The 12,990-nt window shown below is 46.0% G+C and overlaps 1 protein-coding gene across 3 annotated transcripts in view; it reads left to right on the top strand.

Moving 5' to 3' along the window:
- Window positions 1-1,579: 1,579 nt before the first annotated feature.
- Window positions 1,580-12,990, top strand: part of LOC147099499 (uncharacterized) — a 32,379-nt gene continuing 20,968 nt past the window's right edge. The window contains exons 1-2 of one of the 3 annotated variants that reach the window (XM_085969691.1): window positions 1,580-2,747; window positions 2,787-2,806. In XM_085969691.1, the coding sequence (XP_085825817.1) occupies window positions 1,897-2,747; window positions 2,787-2,806 (871 nt within the window). In that variant the 5' untranslated portion in view covers window positions 1,580-1,896. Of the gene's footprint in view, window positions 2,807-12,990 lie in introns of all 3 variants that reach the window. The other 2 variants (XR_015073931.1, XM_085969690.1) reach the window with 2 other exon arrangements.

Genomic DNA, 12,990 nt, shown 5'->3' with positions numbered 1-12,990 from the left:
TATATACACGCATACATATATAACACGCCGGGCAACATCAGCACATTTTAACTTTGCAGCGTTCACTGTTTGAACACAGTGAAGTTGAAATTCGAGAATTGAATAATTGCTCTTTTTTTTCCCCATGGTTGCCGCTGATATACCTATCAATTCATTCCATGAAAAGCGACAAGTTAAGATAGTAACTATAGGTTTTTATTGGCTAAATAACAGAGCCCACCCTCGTGGGTGATCGGTTCCAACAAGGAAGAATACTAGCCAAGCGGTCACCTTTATACCTGGGCAAGCAGGCGGAGCCATGGGCGGAGTCAGCTGAGGTATGCCTAGGTATAACAGCGTGCGTGGCAAGAGGTAACCTTGTGTAGTGATAACAACAGTGTAAACAGTGATAACAACAGTGTAACAATAGTGAACGGTTGTGAACGGTAACAGTGGTTTACCACAGCCGCCTTAATGATAAATTGAGGACGTCAGTCTGATTGGGAAGCCTCTCCCCTAAAGTGGACAAATTGATTTAGCAGATGCAGTTAATGTTGCTAATTCTCATCCTGGTTTTCAAATCCCTCCATGGCCTCACCCCCCTGTAACCTCTCTCCAGCCCCACAACCCTCCGAGACCTCTGCGCTCCTCCAATTCTGGCCTCTTGCGCGGATTGGCTTCTTGACCTCTACGACCAAGCATTCGGTCACCTGCCCTAATATCTCCTCCTTTGGCCTGGTGTCAAACCTTGTCTGCTTATGCTCCTGGGTCATTATGCCACGTTAAAGGCACTGTCTAACTGCAAGTTGCTGTTGTTGTCGTACGCATTCCAAGCCTTGGTAACGGAGTGAGGCTGTCAATGAAGATTGAAGCTTCGGCAGCTTTTTATTTTCAGAAGGGTTGCAACCCTGACGGCTCGGCGGTTCATCACTCCCCTCTCCAGTGTCCTACAGACCACGATTCGCTGGTTTAGCTGGCACGATGCTACGATAGTCCTCCGGCCCCCCTGGGGTAGAGAAGGGGAAGAAAGGCAGCTGGGGGGTTTCAGCCTCGCTGAAAAGCCCTGGTTGGGAAGGAGGACAGGATTGAAATTGGCTGTAGCACCCACCGTACCCAAGCAGCTCACTGCGCAGGCTCCTATAATAACTAATCACTGCTTGGTGAATTACCAGGGAACCCCACCCCAACAGGGGTCAATACTTTTGGAAAAACTGGCTAAGACAATTGGCACAATCTCGCCCACCAGAGGAGCTACTTTGGTGACAAGCTGATTAAATCCTGTTCTGTAATTCAACCCTTCTGGATATTCAGTTCCAGCCTGCCGATAGGAGTTTTGAACTCAATTATTGGTAGTAAATCCGAGATGAAACCTGAATTACAGCCATCGGTCCCCTCTTTAAACACACTCGAGCACCGCTGCTATTGTTAGAACTGAGTTGTGAAGTTTGATGGGGAAGGGGAGGTTCTCAGTGAGTGGCAGTCAGGGCATTTTTGCAGATGCAAAAAAGTCTTTTAATATCCGGCCAATGGCAGAGTGACACAGTTGCTATTAAAGAAGACGGAGCCTCTGTGAATGACCTATAGCTTGTGTGGACGTTCAAATATGGCAATGTGATGCCACAGCCTTGTCAGGACTGCTATATTAGAAGCCCCCCATGACTCGGTGAGGGATTCATTTGCTACTGCTATTGGATGAGAGACGTTGCAAGACAAACGCCACCTGTGGCCATCAATCAACTGAACAGACCATTTTGTGGACTACAGTGATCCAGAGGAGCTGCTTTAGTTCTGAGCTTGCCGTTCCTTGTTACTTGCTTTCATTTTGGATTTGTCAAAGATTATATATCTACATATATATTTCTTCCTTGAGAACTTCTGGAGGATATATTTGCTGTCTTGGACTGAGTTGCCGTCGACATGGCCTCCCAAAAGGTTTGGCTTATCTGCCTGTTGCTGACATTCGTGTGTTCCATCCACATCAATGTCGTCCCTGGGGTCGCGGCTGCTGTTGCAGCGGATGATGATGATGATGATGATGATAACCATGGTGGAGCTCATGAAGATTCGAGGGATGTAGGAGCAGGGAAGGATGATGATGACGATGACGGTGATGATGACAAGGATGATGATGATGATGATGACGATGATGGTGATGATGATGATGATGATGACGATGATAGTGATGATGATGATGATGATGACGATGATAGTGATGATGATGATGATGATGACGATGATGGTGGTGATGATGATGATGATGATGATGATGGTGATGATGATGACAAGGATGATGATGATGATGATGACAAGGATGATGATGATGATGACGATGATGATGATGATGACAAGGATGATGATGATGATGATGATGATGACAAGGATGATGATGATGATGATGACAAGGATGATGATGATGATGATGATGACCACATTAATAAGAAGCATAAACATGATGATGATGACAATGATGATGATGATGATGACGATGATGACGATGATGATGATGATGACGACGACGATGATGATGATGACGATGATGATGATGACGATGATGATGATGACGATGATGATGACCACATTAATAAGAAGCATAAACATGACGATGATGACAATGATGATGATGATGATGATGACGATGATGACGATGATGATGATGATGATGACGATGATGATGACCACGATAATAAGAAGCATAAACATGATGACAAGGACGATGACGATGATGATGACAAGGACGATGACGATGATGATGACAAGGACGATGACGATGATGATGACAAGGACGATGACGATGATGATGATGACGACAAGAAGGAAGATGAGGAAGGTAACGATAATTAAATAAGAAAACAAAACACTTGCATACTGAACTAGGGATCGTTGCTAAGTTTCTTCCTTAAGAGCAGTCATTCTGCCGGCAGATGTACTATTAAACCTCTTCCGTAAGGAATAGAAGCGTTCCACCCTAGCAACACCAATGGAAAATAAAGGAGTGATGGCTTTAACATATTTTCGGAATCTATTGCATGGAGCTTTGACGACCACAATCACAGTGTGGACCCATGTGTGACAGTGTAACACCTTCTGATTTGGATGCAATCTGTTGTAGCGACTCTTTTCAAAGTCAACTTAATTAATTGGGATATCGCACATTGAAAGGTTGATATCAAGTAACCATTGGTCCGTCTGCTCCTTGGTATCTGAGACATAAATTCTAGCCTTGCTGCAAAAAATATTGAGAACATTTTTTTCTATCAAACATATCACAATAAAACTAAATTAAGATTCTTGCAAGTGATCACACCGATTTATTTCCTTGCATGTTAGTAGGGTGTACTGATAATTGGATTCTGTTTTAGGATGGACAGGGAGGGCGAAGGGGCTCATTTGATTCTCTTTATAAAGTTAAGGGTTGCAATAATAGTTTCACGACAAAACCACCCACAAATAAAACTAGAAGATTTTTCAATGTGTTAAGAGAATTGAAGGGGGTAGAAAAATCTGGGGGGGAAGTGCCTTTTCTCCAACTCACTTCCTCCACATTAGATTTTAAAAAAACACTGCCAAAATTGGTCTTTAAAATTATTTTTATTAATTCCAAAAGAATATGTTGTGGCAGGTTTTTTTTTTGGATATAAGATGGTGGGGTGGGGGTGGAGGTACCTTGAGAAATGAGTACTCGTCCCCCCTACATTTCCCTTTAAGAAAAGCACTGTTGGTTTGGTGTATTCCTGGGGCTCTGCTATGTTATGTTCTGCGTTGGGTTGGAGCTGAAAGCCATTGTGTAGCTCTTGATACGACAGATAGCAGGCTCATCCTTTGTCAGACACCCTTCAGTGTTCAGTGGGGACTATTAACCCCCTACTCCAGCTCGTTGCAGTTCTGTGTGTGTCTGGGGTTTCATAAGAACATAAGACGTAGGAGCAGGAGTAGGTCATTCGGCCCCTCGAGCCTGCTCCGCCATTCAGTAAGATCATGGCTGATCTGATCTTGGCCTCAACTCCACTTCCCTGCCCGCGCCCCATAACCCTTGACTCCCTTATCATTCAAAAATCTGCCTATCTCCACCTTAAATATATTCAATGGCCCAGCCTCCACAGCTCTCTGGGGAAGAGAATTCCAAAGACTCACGACCCTCTGAGAGAAGAAATTCCTCCTCATTTCCAATTTAAATGGGTGCCTCCTTATTCTGAAATTATGCCCCCTAGTTCTAGATTCCCCCACGAGGGGAAACATCCTCTCTGCATCTACCCTGTCGAGCCCCTTCAGAATCTTATATGTTTCAATAAGATTCCCTCTCATTCTTCTAAACTCCAATGAGTATAGACCCAACCTGCTCAACCTTTCTTCATAAGAAAACCCCTTCATCTCCGGAATCAACCTCGTGAACCTTCTCTGAACTGCCTCCAATGCAAGTATATCCTTCCTTAAATAAGGAGACCAAAACTGTACGCAGTGCTCCAGGTGTGGTCTCACCAACGCCCTGTGCAGTTGTAACAGGACTTCCCTACTTTTATACTCAATTCCCTTTGCAATGAAGGCCAACGCTCCATTTACCTTCCTATTACTGATGGGATTGTGGCTACAGAGCTAGGTGCTGAAAGCCGGCTTGGTGTTACGGGTGAGATACTTCATACGTTCCAACTATTTACGCTGCTGGGCCTCTCAGTATGTGTGGTATTTGTTGCAATTCAGCAGAAGTTTTGTGGTGCTCACCAGCTTCAGCTGTCTTAATGCCCGAAGCGCTCCTTAATTTAAGCTTGGCCCCGTCCGATCACCCGTCCGGTTATTTCACCGGATCTTCCCATGGTGGTGCTCACGTTAAGTCAGAAGGTGCACGCCTGCAATTTCCTCGGGGCTTCTCCCGCTCCCTGGCGGAAGATCGACGGAAACCCCGGAGAAAAGGAAATTCCCGGTTGACCATGTTTTATTAGCACAGGAGCATTAAAGAAAAAAGAAAGACTTGCATTTATATAGCGCCTTTTACGACCACCAGACGTCCCAAAGCGCTTTACAGCCAATGAAGTACTTTTTTGAAGTGTAGTCTCTGTTGTAATGTAGGAAACACGGCAGCCAATTTGCGCACAGCGAGCTCCCACAAACAGCAGTGTGATAATAACCAGATAATCTGTTTTTTTAGTGATGTTGGTTGAGGGATAAATATTGGCCAGGACACCGGGGATAACTCCCCTGCTCTTCTTCAAAATAGTGCCATGGGATCTTTTACGTCCACCTGAGAGAGCAGACGGGGCCTCAGTTTAACATTTCCTCCGAATGAGGGCACCTCCGACAGTGCAGCACTCCCTCAGCACCGCACTGGAGTGTCAGCCTAGACTTTTGTGCTCAAGTCTCTAGGGTGGGACTATGAACCCACAACCTTCTGACTCAGAGGCAAGAGTGCCGCCCACTGAGCCACGGCCGACCATACGGTGCACCAAGTATTATTCTGCTGCTAAGATGTAACTGTGCGTAAGCTAGTGTCCTCCTTTAAAGCTGCTGGTTCTAATTGCTGTGCCTTCCTGGTCAACACAAGGTCAGAAGAAACCAGCAAAAAAGAACTGGCTTTCTTTCTCCTTTTTTTTACAAGTGAGACAAAAAGCTACAAGTGTGACACCTGAAGTGTGATCGGTCCATCTCATTATATACGTATTGAAAGATATCTAACGAGTTTGCTGAAATGGGATTGAATTCGATCCCTTTCACCAGGGTCCATTCACAGGGGCTAAAATCATCTAAAATAAAACGTTGAAAGATAGCCTCCTTTAACCGCAACTCACTCTCAACCTCCCGCTCAACTTCTCCCAACACAGGCACGATGGGCTGAACGGCCTCCTTCTGTGCTGTGTCATTCGATGATATTCCAGTCGGGAGACATCACTGCAATGTTGTTCTTGCCAGTTAGAACCAAATGGTCCACGTCTTTACGTGGCTGCAGGACCTACCAAGGTTCTTCCAGGTCAATGAGTGACCCCCCAGGTACCTCAGTCCTCATTACAGCACTGTCGGAGAGGTGCCATCTTTCCAATGAGACATTAAACCGAGGCCCTCCCAGGTGGACTTGAAAAGATTCCTTCTTAGGCAGTCCCTTGGAACCGAGCATGACTTGCTTCCAAACTAAAAATGAGTTCTCAGGTGACTGATGAGTCCAATGCAGGACCTAGTCTCAGTCACAGGTGGGGCAGACGGTGGTTGAAGGGGCGGGTGAGTGGGGTGTTTGGGTTGACGTGCGCTCCTTGCTTAGTTTCCACTTGCTCCCAGCGAAGAGACTCGAGGTGTTCGGCGCCTTCCCGGATGCTTCTCCTCCACTTTGTGCGGTCTTGGGCCAGGGATTCCCAGGTGTCGATGGGGATGTTGCACTTTTTCAAGGAGGCTTTGAGGGTGTCCTTAAAGTGTTTCCTCTGCCCATCTGGGGCTCTCTTGCCGTGTTGGAGCTCCGAGTAGAGCGCTTGATTTGGGAGTCTCGTATCGGGCATGCGGACGATGTGACCCGTCCATCGGAGCTGATTGAGCGTGGTCAAATCTTCGATGCTGGAGATGTTGGCCTGAGCGAGAACATTGACGTTGGTGCACCTATCCTGCCAATGGATTTGCAGGATCTTGCAGAGGCAGCGTTGGTGGTACCTCTCCATGGCGCTATTGGAAGAAGAGCCCGGTAGTAGTCCCGATGTCCTTCAAACAACACCAGATTATCTGGTCATTTATCTCATTCTGTTTGTGGGACCTTGCAAATTGGCTGCTGCAGTTTCCGCTAAAACAACAGTGACTGCACTTCAAAAGCAATTAATTGGCGTTGAAGCGTGTTGGGACACTGCACATAACGTCCCAATAATGGAAGAACTCTAAAATTGACAGCACACAAGCATGATGTACAGAACATACTAGGGGGCATAGTTTCAGGATAAGGGGTCGCCCATTTTAGACGGAAATGAGGAGGAATTTCTTCTCTCAGAGAGTCGTGAATCTTTGGAATTCTCTACCCCAGAGAGCTGTGGAGGCTGGGTCAGAGAATAGATTCAAGGCAGAGACAGACAGATATTTGAGCTACAGGGGAGTCGAGGGTTATGGGGAGCGGGCAGGGAAGTGGAGTTGAGGCCAAGATCAGATCAGCCATGATCTTATTGAATGGCGGAGCAGGCTCGAGGGGCCGAATGGCCTACTCCTGCTCCTGCTCCTATTTCTTATGTTCTTATGAATGCTGAGAAGTGTGCAGGGTCAGAAAGTATTCAGGTGAAAGTTAACACACCACTCCCATCTGGCTTAGTGTCAACTTAAGAGTATGTAGTACCTAAAAGCATTGGTTCAGTTTGTTGCATCTGAGCCAGAAGATCTTGCGCATGATATCAACTGGGGTGTCAGTGGATGAGGAGAGAAGGGGCAGGGCTACAATTGGCCTCAGTGCCCTCTGGGCGAGGGAAGGGGAGGTCCTGGTTTGTCTCAGTGGGCAGCACTCCCAGCTCTGAATCAGAATTTTGTGGGTTCGAGTCCCACTCCAGAGATTTGAGTGCTTAATCCCGGCTGATACTCCAGTGCAGTGCTGAGGGAGCGCTGCACTGTCGGAGATGCCGTCTTTCGCATGAGACGTTAAACCGAGGCCCCGTCTGCCCTCTCAGGTGGACGTGAAAAATTCCATGACACTAATGGAAGAAGAACGGGTAGTACTCCCGATGTCCTTCAACCAACGCCACTAAATCCAGATTATCTGATAAGTTTCCCATTTCACGAAACTTCTAAAGCTAGAAACAGTGGAGGTCCAAAGAGCTTGGGGTCCATGTACATAGGTCTCTAAAATGTCATAGAATGCTGGTCTTTATATCTAGAGGACTGGAGTACAAGGGGGTAGAAGTTATGCTGCAGCTGTACAAAACCCTGGTTAGATAGACCACACCTGGAGCACTGTGAGCAGTTCTGGGCACCACACCTTAGGAAGGATATATTGGCCTTGGAGGGAGTGCAGCGTAGGTTTACCAGAATGATACCTGGACTTCAAGGGTTAAATTACGAGGAGAGATTACACAAACTCGGGTTGTATTCCCTGGAATTTAGAAGGTTAAGGGGTGATTTGATCAAAGTTTTCAAGCTATTAAGGGAACAGATAGGGTAGATAGAGAGAAACTATTTCCGCTGGTTGTGGTGTCTAGGACTAGGGGACATAGTCTAAAAATTAAAGCCAGGCCTTTCAGAAGTGAGGTTAGGAAACACTTCTACACATAAAGGGTGGTAGAAGTTTGGAACTCTGTTCCGCAAACGGTAACTGATGCTGGGTCAATTGTTAATTTTAAATCTGAGATTGATAGATTTCTGTTAACCAAAGATATTAAGGGATATGGGCCAAAGGCGGATATATGGATTTAGGCCGCAGATCAGCCATGATCTCATTGAATGGCGGAGCAGGCTCGAGGGGCTGAATGGCCTCCTCCTGTTCCTATATTCCTGTGTTATCTCATTGTTGAGTGTGGGACCTTGGCAAATGGAATGTTGGCCTTTATTGCAAGGGGGTTGGAGTATAAAAGCAGGGAAGTCCTGCTACAACTCTACAGGGTGTTGGTGAGACCACACCTGGAGTACTGCGTACAGTTTTGGTCTCCTTATTTAAGGAAGGATATACTTGCAATGTAGGCAGTTCCGAGACGATTCAATCGGTTGATTCCTGAGATGAGGGGGTTGACTTATGAAGAAAGGTTGAGCAGGTTGGGCCTATACTCATTGGACTTTAGAAGAATGAGAGGTGATCTTATTGAAACATATAAGATACTGGGAAATGGGCATGGAGGCGGGTTGGGGGCAGGGTGGGTTCCTGCCCCCCGATTCTGCAATTTTCCCCCCACTCCCGCCTCCAAACCCGCCTCCACGGGGCTTGGAAATTCAAGCCCACTGTGTCCCAAAATATTATTTTCTGAAAGAAATCTAACTCTCTAGGGAGCCTGCTCCATACGTTGACCACTCGCTCACTGCAATATTGTTTCCGTAGATTCGTTTTGTATTTACCCCGCCTTCAAGCACAGGCTCTGTCCTCTGGTTCTTCTGTTCTGGACATGGTGAAAGAGCTTCTCATGGTCTACGTTAACTAGTCCCTTGAGAATCCTAAAACCAGCAAACCCATCACCTCTCAACCTTCTCTTTTCCAGTGAGAATAGGTAGAGTACTTATCGAGAAAGCGGGAATAATTCATTCCCTGCTTTACATATCTCTTCACTCCCTGACATAAGAAAACTACTAGGCACTTGGTCAGAGTATTAAACAAGGCTTTAATCGACTGTTTCACAACATGGAAGTCTAGTTATCCTTCACTAGTTCCTGTTTACAAAATGTCCCTCAGCAAGCTGGGCCTGTGCCCGAGTATTTATACTCTCCCTGGACAGCGCCACCAGCAGGCCACCCAGTATATTTCATAAATCATTTCTACATGAATGGCACGATTTATGACACTCCCTGTAACAGAAGACCTCATTTTGAGAGCAGTACGTGCTGCCTTAGGAATGGAAGAGCTGTAGGACTTACCCCTGGCCCCGTCCAACAGGTTACAGAGTTCGGACTTGAGACTTATGAGAAATTACACCAGACACACGGGTTCTGCCTTTAACCTTTTATTGTTCCTAAGACAGATTCAAAACCCCAACCACTGTTTGAGCAGTTCATCAATAATATTACAAGAAATCGTACATACAATCACCCACCGATGATCAGTCCAGTGTTGATTGTAGGCCACGTCCTTTCGACTGCAGCTCTTCGAGTTGAGACGGTCACCCTGGCCCCTTCTTCCGACTGCAGTGCCAATATTTTCTGTCACTGGTTTTTTTATACAGTTTTCCTTGTTTTTCCAGTAAATCAATCATTCAAAAATGGTGAAATGTTCCTTTAATGTTCGACCTGAGTTGTTTGAGCTGTCAAACTTTCGCACTCACACATCCTGTGTGGCTTCCATTATCAAAAAAGTGTGAGGTTATGCACTTTGGCAGAAAAAATCAAAGAGCAAGTTATTATCTAAATGGAAAGAAACTGCAAAGTGCTACAGTACAAAGGGATCTGGGGGTCCTGGTGCATGAAACACAGGTTAGTATGCAGGTACAGCAGGTGATCAAGAAGGCCAATGGAATCTTGGCTTTTATTGCAAGGGGGATGGAGTATAAAAGCAGGGAACTCTTGCTTCAGTTATACAGGGTACTGGTGAGGCCACACCTGGAATACTGCATACAGTTTTGGTTTCCATATTTAAGAAAAGGTATACTTGCTCTCGAGGCAGTTCAGAGAAGGTTCACTCAGTTGATTCCGGAGATGAGGGGGTTGACTTATGAGGAAAGGTTGAGTAGGTTGGGCCTCTACTCATTGGAATTCAGAAGAATGAGAGGCGACCTTATCGAAACATATAAGATTGTGAGGGGGCTTGATCGGGTGGATGCGGGGAGGATGTTTCCACTGATGGGTGAGACTAGAACTAGGGGGCATAATCTTAGAATAAGGGGCTGCCCTTTCAAAACTGAGATGAGGAGAAACTTCTTCACTCAGAGGGTAGTGAATCTATGGAATTTGCTACCCCAGAGAGCTGTGGAAGCTGCGACACTAAATAAATTTAAAACGGAGATAGACAGTTTCCTAGCTGATAAGGGAATTAGGGGTTACGGGGAGCGGGCAGGGAAGTGGACGTGAGTCTAGGTTCGGATCAGCCATGATCCTATTGAATGGCGGAGCAGGCCCGCGGGGCCGTATGGCCTACTCCTGCTCCTACTTCTTATATTATCAAAGCCCCAACTTGTTCATTCAGTCCTAAAAGTTTACAAAAGTGTCAGAAAACCATTTGGTTACATTTCATGTGTTGCGTCGTATCCTGCCTTTCAAAACTTCAAAGGTTTGACTCCTCCCCTTTAGCCACCAAAAATCGTTGTACAATTTTGTAGCCTATTTTGTTGTAGACACGATGTCTGCAAATCTAAGGGGGTTTGTTTATCTCTGTTGTCTATGACTACCCCTGCAGTCACAACCATGTTTGCTGCCTTTTAGTAAAGCACATCAAAGCACATTCCATGTCCACTTATCAATGAAAGACCGCCTGTTACAACTTTACTTCACTTTGAAAAAAACCTTTTGGCCTGGCAAAGCTTTTTAATAAATATCAAAATTAAAAATTAAGGGTCTGTGTATGCCTACAGAGCTGAGTAATGGAGCCCATCTTATACAAAAAGAATCTTTGACATGGAGTATCTGATTGGGAATGGTATCTTTACAGAGTGTATTCTATATTCAGTATATAAAATAACAGGAGTTGAAGGCAGTGAGGTAGCAGGAAATTAAAAGGAAAGGCGTCAAGGGTTACGGGGAGCGGGCAGGAAAGTGGAGTTGAGGCCAAAATTGGATCAGCCATGATCTCATTAAATGGCGGAGCAGGCTCGAGGGGCCAAATGGCCGACTCCTGCTCCTATTTCTTAAGTTCTTATGAAAAATGACCAGGGGTAGCATGGAACGAAAGGCTATTGAGCCCATCAACCAATGGACCATTGTCAGACCAATACAATCTTTTGAATATGGTCTCTGACCAACCCATTAATCTCCTGAGGGAAGTTCTGGCAAGTTTCCCCTTGCCTTTCCCAATTGTGAATCTAAGAACCTATGAGAATATCTATCCAACCTTCCACCTTGGTGTTGGCTTCACATTTCAACGCTGGGATCCTGGGATATAACACACCACCAGGGTTCAACAACTTTACAACAGCAATTTGCATTCATATAGCGCCTTTAATATCCCAAGGAGCTTCACATTGGAAAGCGTGGACACCAAGTGTGACTACAAGAGTTAGGTGATCTGACCAAAGGCATGGACAAAAACGTTTTTGTGGAAGTTTTTAAAGGTTAGGTTCGGGAAGGACAATTTGGCGAGGATTGTTGCTCCTGATCAGCATCCATTGACCCCAGCTGGAAATGTGTGTGTGTGTGTGCGCCTGTGCATGTGTGTGCGCGTGTGCATGTCTGTGCGTGTGCGTGTGCATGTGCATGTGCATGCAAGTGTCCATGCATGTGTGCGTTTGCATGTCTGTGCATGTGCGCGTGTGTGTGCGCGCATGTGTGTGCGCGCATGTGTGTGCGTGTGCATGTCTGTGTGAGTATGTGCATGTGCGTGTGTGCATGTGTGCTTGTGTGTGTGCGTGTGTGTGTGGACATCGCATGAGAATACGGTCAGGCTTGTATGTGATGGCCTCTGACGTAAGAAAATTACGAGGCACTTGGTCTAAGCGTTAAACAAGGCTTTAATCAACTGTTTTTCAACATGGAGATCTAGTTGTGTCCTTCACTAGTTCCTGTTAGAGAATGTCCTGCACAAGCTGGGCCCGTGCCCGAGTATTTATACTCTCCCTGGACAGCGCCACCAGCAGGCCGCCCAGTATTATTTCATAATTCATTTCCACATGAATGACAAGATTCCTGTCAGCCTCCATGGAGGAACAGCCTGCCATAGCTCCAATATCTAGGCTCACACACAAAGAGCAGCCATTGGTTGAGGTGCCAGAGAGATGGCAGCACCTGTAGAAATTGTACCCCAGCACACCCCAAGGAGAACAACAATTGGAAATATCAGTTTTGTCTGCAACCGATGGTTCTGCCTCTGGTTGGGAGGCCGGGCTACAGAGTAAGGTGCGATGATATCACTTTACCCAAAAGGTGCTGTGAAAGTCTGTGCGTCATTCAGTCAGCAACTGGAATATGTGGCAGCTGTGTAATGTGAGGCCTCGGAGTAAAAATCAACATGAAAATATGGTTTCACATTAATTAAACCAGGCAGATATCTGTACACTGACTGGTGTCTCTCAGTCCCTCTCTCTCAGGGAGATATCTGTACACTGACTGGTGTCTCTCAGTCCCTCTCTCTCAGGGAGATATCTGTACACTGACTGGTGTCTCTCAGTCCCTCTCTCTCAGGGAGATATCTGTACACTGACCGGTGTCTCTCAGTCCCTCTCTCTCAGGCAGATATCTGTACACTGACTGGTGTCTCTCAGTCCCTCTCGCTCAGGGAGATATCTG

This window comes from Somniosus microcephalus, chromosome 28 (genome assembly GCF_052327205.1).
Source record: "Somniosus microcephalus isolate GS21.2 chromosome 28, FLI_Smic_1.0, whole genome shotgun sequence".
Classification (NCBI taxonomy): Eukaryota; Metazoa; Chordata; class Chondrichthyes; order Squaliformes; family Somniosidae; genus Somniosus; species Somniosus microcephalus.
This window is presented reverse-complemented; position numbering and strand designations above follow the sequence as displayed.